This window comes from Passer montanus, unplaced genomic scaffold (genome assembly GCF_014805655.1).
Source record: "Passer montanus isolate IOZ18808 unplaced genomic scaffold, ASM1480565v1 scaffold24, whole genome shotgun sequence".
Taxonomy (NCBI): domain Eukaryota; kingdom Metazoa; phylum Chordata; class Aves; order Passeriformes; family Passeridae; genus Passer; species Passer montanus.
In genome coordinates, this window is record NW_024367037.1 from 4,507,917 (window position 1) to 4,516,464 (window position 8,548).

Below are 8,548 nucleotides of genomic sequence, written 5' to 3' on the forward strand. Positions count from 1 at the left end.
AAGAAAGCGTTTTTAAGTGCCATAAATATGGTTCTCATTTACAGGAACAGGCCAAAATTGCAAAACTTGGATTAGAATTGCATCTTCTAACATCTGATGTGGATTCTGAGACAGAGAAATGGGAGGATCAGGAGAATGAGATTGTGCAACATGGGCAAGGCATGTCAAGTATGGCCTACTCCATGTATTTATTTACCAGGTAATTACACTGCACGTGACAAATTTTGGTCAGAAAAAGAGTATTTACAGTGTTTATAAAAAAGAACACACTTTCATTTTCCGGGTATAATAATTAGGACCCATTTAGAAAAGAACTTGATTCTGTCTGTAGGCTTTATAAATTTTTATAAATTTCTAAACTGTTTAAAAAACCTCTTAATTTTAAACCCCACTTTATTTTTAAAGGGCTTAACATCTGTTTCATTGGAGGGCATCTATTTAAATGTCTCTTGGGTATGGAAAACATTTTAAGAAGTATGTTCATAAATACTTTGAAAATTAAGGGAATTAAAGCGCAAGTATATATCTGTAGATGAGATATAACTGTAGATGAGAATTACTGATCCTTGCACTGAAAAGTGTTTATCTGAAATTTTCCTGTGCAATGTCAGCGTTCTTACATGAAGAATTTAGGTTTGCTTGGGCTTTTTTACCAGAGATTTTTTTTTGGTTACCTACTAGTCCAATAATACTCAGTATGCCAGAGATGTCATTTCTGGTCTTGTTCAACTTATAAGAACTGAGCCATTGTTAATTCCCCAAGAGTGCTGTAGCTACTGAGGTGTTTGTGTAGTATTTTTAAAGTCAGTTATTGTGGGTAGTTGTGTCTAGTATCTTCTAAAGACTGATATTTACAGTTCACTGGTGTGAACTGTAAAATGTTCAGTGGCGATACTATAATTTTTGTAAGTAGCAAGCAAAATAATCGACAGTCTATAAATGGCATATCTTCTGCTTTTGTTATTTCTCACAGAGGAGAAGGACTTCTGAAAACTACTCAAGATTTATTTCATCAGGCAGAGGTAATGTATTTTTAACAAAATAGGACATAGACACTGTCAGTGAAGCCAAACATGAACTTCAGTGTCTTGATTCCTTACACATAAGTACTGTGTACCATGAATTGACTGGCAGCTGTAGACTTTGAGCAGCCTAACTCTGATACATATTCTGAAAGTGATACATATTCCCAGTGTTCCAGTAGTAGCTTCAGACAGGATCATTACACTGACAGATTCCGGCTAGGAGCAAGGATAGCAAACTGGCATTATGGCAAATAGAGTGGATTTCAGCACATCTGTAGTGTTTGTTGTGTCACTCAGCTCAGTCCCTGGTAGTGTTAACATCCTAGTCTGAGCAGCAGGATGTTCATGGGAAAGAAAGAAGATGTAAAAACTTGCCCAATGCAAACAGAAGGGCCCAAATGAAGGGATGTGGGATGCTATTTCCAGGATGCATACCTGTGTGTAACAGGAGACTGGTTACCTTTGAAAGGACAATAAACAAACGGGGCAGGTGTCATCACAAAACATTTGTGAGCTGCCACGGTGCAAAAAATAATTGGAAGTTGGGGGTTTTGTTATATCTAAAGGGAAAGCCTTTCAACTCTGCTTATCTGTGAGGATGGGAGTCTGTAGTATAGCTTGTTATTTCAGAAGTCACTGCAAACTGCTGACTTGTGAATTGTAGATGTATACAATTATTACAAGTATTTCCTGCTACCTTTTTACATAAAAGCCACTATAAACCACGAGGGAAAAAGCCTTACCTTCTGTTGTGATTTGTTTTGTTACATGCTTTCTCTTACTTTCAGATTTTTGCCACAGAGGGCACAAAACTTGCTTCAGCTCTTCATGCTCTTTCTGATCAGGTGATGTATCTTATGACATCAGTGACACCGCTTAGAAGTTGCTTGTGCTGTCTTCTCCCTTAACTTGATGTTGCAGTCTTTAACACAGAGTTATTTTGTCTTTCTGGACGATGTACCAGGTACGTGATGATGACAAGCCTTTGCTTCTGTTGGAGGCTGAAAAACTCATCTCTATGTGCAAGCAGCTCCAAACAACAGCTAAAGCTTCTGCTCAGGGTAAAAGTGCTACATTTACAAAGGTAAGGTAAAAAATTCTATATTTCTCAAAGTAACACCTAACTTGTTTTGAAATAAAGTGATTTACTAATTTATGCTCCTGTTAAAATATAGAACTAGGTTGCAGTGGTACTGTAATCCGCTAGAATTCCATTCAGATAAACAGGAACTGTAATTAAGTGTACCTCAGTATGCACTTCAGGGATCAAAATTTTAATGAAGGTAATATGTATTTCCACCACTGTAATAATTACTGTTATTACTGTTACTGATGTTTAACATAAATGTAACAAATTCCAAACCCCCAACTCCACTACTGAAACACATTTGCTTCTCAGTAGGCAGCATCGACCCTGGACTGCGCAGATTTTTTTCAGATATTCATATTTGCTTTAAATAACTACATAGATATCTGCCATGAAAGTTTCATCACTGTTAACACAAGAAGTACATCTGCAAAGATCAGAGGGGATCATTATCCCTGAGCCAGCAGCAATCAATGTGAGCAAGACCATTTCCATGAAGCTGGATGGTTGTTTGCAATTGGCTGTGGAAAAGGAGTTTCAGTTTTACAGCAGGGTGTGAAACTGGCTAAAGCATGCAAGCCACTCAGAACCAAACTCAGCACCTTGGGGCTACTGCATGGTTTGTTTTCCACCCTCTAAATTAAATGGGAACTTCAGTCTGTTATACAGTGAGGTATCAGTACATAGCAGTAACGGGTTCTCAAATTAATGTCTGAGGGATCAGACATTTGAGACACATGAGATCTGTACTGAGTGTTAAGATAACTTTCAGTGTAACAACAAACTAAGGCATGGCTCTCTAAATCATGCTGGAAAAAGGAAAACATGAAGAATTGTGGTGATTCATGCTTAGATCATAATAGATACTTTCTAAGAGACTTCTGTTACTGTTTAATATAATATTATTAGTAGTTCATTCTCTTGGAATATGTCTGCTAAGTTGTGCTTAACAGAAGGGATGCTCTTGTTTTACATATACTATACAGAGAAGTATAAAAAAAAGTAGGCAAACCCATTTGATTAGGAGATATTTTAACAGGAAAAGTATTACTTAACCCAGTTCAAAACAGATCATCTCATGCCAAAAACAACTGCTTAACACAAGTATTGAGTAATAGGTATTACTCTACTATTAATTGTCTTGTTTAGGTTGATGCATGCATTCTGAAAACAAGGAATGTGATGACCTTGTTATGTCAACTTCTTCCACTTTGTTGCAAATTACTGAGAAAGGTGAGTGCTAGCTTAATCTGCACTATTTAAAACTATTGGGGGTTGTTTGCTTGGGTTGGTTGGTTGTTTTTAAGAAATCTTTCTTATATACATACACAGAATAAAGCGGGAAATGGTTGTCTTAAGCCTGCTCCACCATGGAAAGAAGACAGAATACGAACTGGTACAAATGCACGTACTCCAGAAAGAAGAGTGGAGACATTTGGCATCAAGTCTTTAGAAAATCATGTAACAAACATGACGTTTTTAGAGAGCAAGTAATCGTAGCACTGAGAAATGCAGGAATTCCCATTTGAAAATAACACTTGCTGAAGTTTCAATACTGCTTTCATTTGTGGAAAGTCAAGCCAGGTTAATTTGATATAAAACTGTTGACCTTTGTCACATCTAATAGATGTCCCATTACTTAGCCATTAAAACACAAGCTAGTCTAAATATTCTGTATTTTTATAATGTGAATGCCTTTCCTGTGCTTGCTATTTTGTAATTAATGCTTCTGAATGTCTTAATGGATGTGTCAACCCAAAGATGCTGCTAATAGACATTTTACATAAAGACCCCCATGCTGCATATGCTACATGTAACACTGCTGTTGAAGTCTGTAAACTCATCTCTGGCCTATTTCAGTCTAGGTATTTGATATAAAGCAGAATCAGGAATATAGTCTGAAAGGCTGTGGCTTGAAGCACTGAAATGTTACCTTAGTTACAAGTTATACCTGCAATGAAGTAATTGTAGGGGGGAAAAAAACCTTTCAATAGATGCACCTCTGAATTTTAATCTTGACATGATTCATCTCCACAAGAAGTATATTTCTAAGTGATTAACAGTTTTGACTCAAACCCTTTTTCTTTTACTCTATTTGTAGATGGCAGATGTTGCTTGCTTTCTTATTAAAACTTAGTGAGCAGAACTTGAGTTGCCTGTAGAACCACTGAAGTATTATGCAGACTTGACATTATGCCATTTAAAACTGAAGAAAATAGATACTGATTATTACAAAACTCTGTACAAAGGGCATTATTTGACTTCAGGATACCATGAAAATACAACTTGGTGTAAAATACGTATTTTCAAATTTATCTTCTCTTTGTACAGGCTTTTGTTACTTTTTTATTTTCCATTCCCCTGTGTCAAACTCCCTATTGTATTAGTTTAGCTCAATTACATGACAGCTAAATGCTATGAGTTTTCTGTATGTACTATGCTTGCATTAAGCAGAAGCAAAGCTGATTGTGGAACATAAATAATCTTCAACATTTCATTCTGAGCTTATTTAAAAACCAGTAGTGATAGTATTCAGAGAAAAAGAAAAATTTTATGTCAAGTTTTTACAGAAATTTTAATATACAAACTATTTGAACTGCTTTATTCTTTTATGAATCAAGGAGTTCCACTTTTAAAAAACTGGCACTGGGCCTTTTCCATACTATAAAACTCACAGTGTACAATAAAAGTCACTTATTTAGTATCAAACACAGAAGGGAAGTGTGGAATTGATTTCATGAAGCAGAACTGCGGCGTTTCATCAAGACTTCCTCATACTCCTTTTGCGTCAGAAGTCCCTGAGTTATACTCTTGCTTTCTTCAAATTTGGGTAGAACCACTGCAATGTACCCCTCAGTTGATGGCTAAAAAGCAAGGCTGAAGTTAGCAGTGAAATAAAAGCTGAAAAATAAAGAACAAGAAAGTGTCTTGCCTTTTCTTGCAGAAGAGCAGGATTACTAAGGATGTTCTCGTTCACTTCAATCAGCCGCCCTCGTATGCAACTGCAAAAGTGTTCACATTCTGTAGATGTGTGGGGTATGTCAGGGTAAGAAAAAATGGGAAAAACCTTACCTGTAAATGGTGTATTCCTCTCCATCTGATGAAGATATCCTGCACAGAGGGGCAAGTTCTGTTAAAAACTGAGCTCCCTGCATTTGGAAAACAAATAAACATGGCTGTAGTTTTAATTACACAAGACTTGTAAAAGTATTACCATCAGCAGTGTTTGAAAGGAAGGATGTGTGATTGTTATGGGTCATTCCAAGTTACTGAGCTGTTCTTCCCTACAGAAGGGAAGATGCCAACTTAGTTACGTGCACAAATCAAATAGAGGCTTGTTACAAGCTTACAGATTTAGTCATAATTAAGTTTCCTGCAGACTAGCAAACTTGTACTTTGAGGAGACTGAAGTCAGGGGAGAAAGGAGAGGAACAGCACCATTGGTTTTGGTGTAAGCAAGTTAAACTGCACCTTCAAAAACCCACCACACTGAACTGGCCCATCCACTATCTAGTCTCCAAATCCTTAGAAATACATGTATCTTAGAAATACATTTTTATTATTTCAGGGATGTTTATGTCCCGCTGTACACTACTAAAATAATTACTGGAAGCGAGTGTGTTTGAGCAACACTGGAAACCACCAGTGCTGTAGGACCACTGCAAGGCCCTGGCTGGGCCAGGCAGACAGGCACCTCTTGAGAAAGTCAAAATTCTTCAAGTGCAGAGAGGCTGGTTTTAAGTGAAATACAAAAGTAACCTGCTGGGTTTCTCTCCAAGAAAGGACAGAAAGATCTCAGACAGTGTGAGAGATTAAAATGAAAACTAAGGAAATCAAAAAGCCATACCCTTTTTGACTTCCCAGAGACCTTATTCTGAAGTCTGCTACAGTTTGCACTGATTTGGTAATTAATGTTTTTAATTGTTTTCCCACTTTGAAGAAGAGGGTGGGCTTCTGCCAAGGTGATGACACAGATTCTGGAAAAAAAAAAAAAATAATTATTCCACTGTAGTTGTAAGAAGCCACAGCTTTGTGCTCTAAGCATGTCCCACAACTTTCTCTGCCTATCTTTGACACCTCCTGTAACAAACTGAACAAAAATGGCATTCTGACCTAAAGCCACTGCCATGGAAAATGCTTCATTTTGAGATATCAGACTGGACTGTAAAAAGCCCTACACTTCTTACTGAAAGAAAACCACTGCTCTTAAATAAGCCAGTGCTGCTCTATCTGTTGTGCCCCATGAGAGCCTGGTTGGTTCATTTCAGCAGGTAGCTGAAGTAGGTACTCAGGTTAAGATAAACAAGTAAAGCACGGTGTACTTTTGTTACAAAAAAACCACAAAGAAGTGTTTCTCAACAGCTAAAGGCCCTATGCAGTGAGGAATCCTGAGGAATCCTTTGGTGATCTGGCCTTAGTTAACTTGCTGCTTACATTTCATTTTTTCTAATTGAGGGTTACTTCTTACCATGATGCTGGACAGTTTGAGACGAGCCCAGCTGCAGAGACTAGGCCTGCCTGGCCTAGAACCATGCTCAGTGCACAAGCATGAACTTGTCATTAAACAAAGAGAGTGGAAGCTGTTCTGTTTGAGACTATAAAACCTACAGCAAGCACCAGAATCAACAGAAGAGAGACTGCAGAGAAAAGCAGGGCAGAGAACCAGATCTCTCCCTGTGGATGCTGTATCCATCTCCCCACTCTCCTCCTGGGGAGTTGTGGCTGCACAGCTCCCACAAGAGGGAGCCGGATCCTGGTGAATGCATCCAGCATGTCCTAGCAGCAAAGCTACCTCCCTTCACCCCAGCCTCCTTCTAAGGGGAAGATGACAAATTATCTTTGAGCTGTCACTTGATGGAGCTGAGACCTCGTAAAACAAAAAATCAAGAGACAACTTCACACTGCCTAGAAACAGCAAACTGAACCACAGCCCTATATATAATAATGGTAAAATACTTCACAGAACATCTGGCTGAGCTGCTGTGGAATCCAAGGGTTCTGATAATTCTCATTTGAAAGCAGCAGAGTAGTCTACATAGACAACTGAACAAATCAATGGGTTTAACTATTGTTTATATCAGACACTGAGATTAGGAACCTTATATTCAGTATTCAGTACAAATGGAAGGGTGTCCTTCCTTGCTGTTACTGTCACACCTGTTATTTGAAGGTACTCTGGTTTCCCTTTTGAAAGAATAGAGGAAGAACTGCAGGAAAAAGCCACAGAAAAGCTGCAACTCCAAAGGCTGCAGCGATGGTTCTGCCCTGTGCCAAGCATATCCTTCCTTTTACTCTGAATTCCTAGAGCAGGCAACTCACCGGGACCACAAATGCTACCTCACCTTCCCTCAACCCATGAGCCACTGGCCCTGGGTTTTTGTGTGGACAGTAGTTAGGTTCTGTTCTTCCCTCTGGGACTGGACACCCCACCAATGCTCCTGATGCCCTGAGAGGTGCAGCAGGGGGAGGTCAGGTATGGAAGGAGACTCCACATCAGGTACAGATTGACTCTAAATAACTGGATATCCAGCTACATCCAAGCAGAAGCAAGACGCTTTCCTATCTTGCCTTCATCATCTATTAGTGCACAAATGTACAAGGAAAAGCAATTAAGTTTTCTCTAGAAAAAGCTGAATGTTTGTTCAAACTGAACGATTTCTAAATGAAGTTAAACAGACTCCTTCAGAATGTCATTACGCAAAAGCCTTTTGGAACGTTTCTCGTCTGCTACTGCTGATCACAGAATCAATTAGGTTCGAAAAGAGCTCTGAGATCGAGTCCAGCCTGTACCGAACACCACCGTGTGAACCACAGCAGGCCCTGAGCGCCACGTCCAGCCTTTCCATGCCCACGCCTCGGGCCGGCGTACGGGCCCTGTCAGCAAGAGAAGGTGCAAGGGAGCGAGGGCAGCACCACGGCCACCGCTGGGCAGTGCGAGGGGGCCGTCAGGGGCGAAGAGGCCAAGCCTCCCTGTTTCTCACTGCAGCAGAAATTAAAGGATGCGGAGGCCGATTTGTCTCTCTCCCATCCTCCCACCGTCCCGGACAGCAGGCTCGCCCGGTGCTGTGTCCCAGCCAGCCCTGCCTGTGCCGGCTGCGGCAGCGCCCCGGCCGAACGCAGCCCGGCGCCTCCCGACCCCGACCCGCGCCGGCCACTCGCCTGTTGGAGTGCTGCAGCACGCAGAAGTCCTCGCACGGCCGCCCCTTCACGTCTGCAAGAAGGGCACAAAGAGGAGTCAGGGCCCCGCCGCCGCCCCGGCCCGGCGCGGCCCGGCCCCCGGCGGTACCTGGCTTGTACCAGCGTGTGAAGTAGCGCTCGGCGCCGCCCGGCCCCGCCGCCCCCTCAGCCATGCCCGGCCCGGCCCGGCCCGGCGCGCCGCGATGACGGCAGAGGGCGGCCCCGGCCCCAGCCCCGCCCCGGCACGGGAAACCCGAAG

General features: G+C 41.3%; 2 protein-coding genes across 2 annotated transcripts in view; one reads left to right on the forward strand and one right to left on the reverse strand.

The window, feature by feature from the left end:
- Positions 1 to 5,031, forward strand: part of CTNNAL1 (catenin alpha like 1) — a 58,764-nt gene extending 53,733 nt beyond the window's left edge. The window contains exons 14-19 of the mRNA XM_039711033.1: positions 45 to 199; positions 974 to 1,022; positions 1,814 to 1,870; positions 1,990 to 2,109; positions 3,262 to 3,345; positions 3,445 to 5,031. Coding sequence (XP_039566967.1) covers positions 45 to 199; positions 974 to 1,022; positions 1,814 to 1,870; positions 1,990 to 2,109; positions 3,262 to 3,345; positions 3,445 to 3,606 — 627 coding nt within the window. The 3' untranslated portion in view covers positions 3,607 to 5,031. The remainder of the gene's footprint in view (positions 1 to 44; positions 200 to 973; positions 1,023 to 1,813; positions 1,871 to 1,989; positions 2,110 to 3,261; positions 3,346 to 3,444) is intronic.
- On the reverse strand, positions 4,644 to 8,503 carry ABITRAM (actin binding transcription modulator). Its single transcript, XM_039711035.1, has 6 exons — positions 8,399 to 8,503; positions 8,272 to 8,323; positions 5,960 to 6,089; positions 5,185 to 5,261; positions 5,045 to 5,114; positions 4,644 to 4,976 (listed from the first exon to the last, which is right to left on the reverse strand). The coding sequence occupies exons 1-6, from the start codon at positions 8,460 to 8,462 to the stop codon at positions 4,848 to 4,850; spliced, it is 522 nt and encodes a 173-aa protein (XP_039566969.1). The 5' UTR covers positions 8,463 to 8,503; the 3' UTR covers positions 4,644 to 4,847.
- Between the last annotated feature and the right edge of the window lie 45 nt (positions 8,504 to 8,548).

Coding starts and splice junctions, on each gene's coding strand:
- ABITRAM (XM_039711035.1), bottom strand. CDS start 8,462: ATGGCTGAGGGGGCGGCGGGGCCGGGCGGCGCCGAGCGCTACTTCACA. Junction 8,324..8,398: donor CACACGCTGGTACAAGCCAG/GTACCGCCGGGG, acceptor CCCTTCTTGCAG/ACGTGAAGGGGCGGCCGTGC. Junction 5,115..5,184: donor GAGGAATACACCATTTACAG/GTAAGGTTTTTC, acceptor ACACTTTTGCAG/TTGCATACGAGGGCGGCTGA.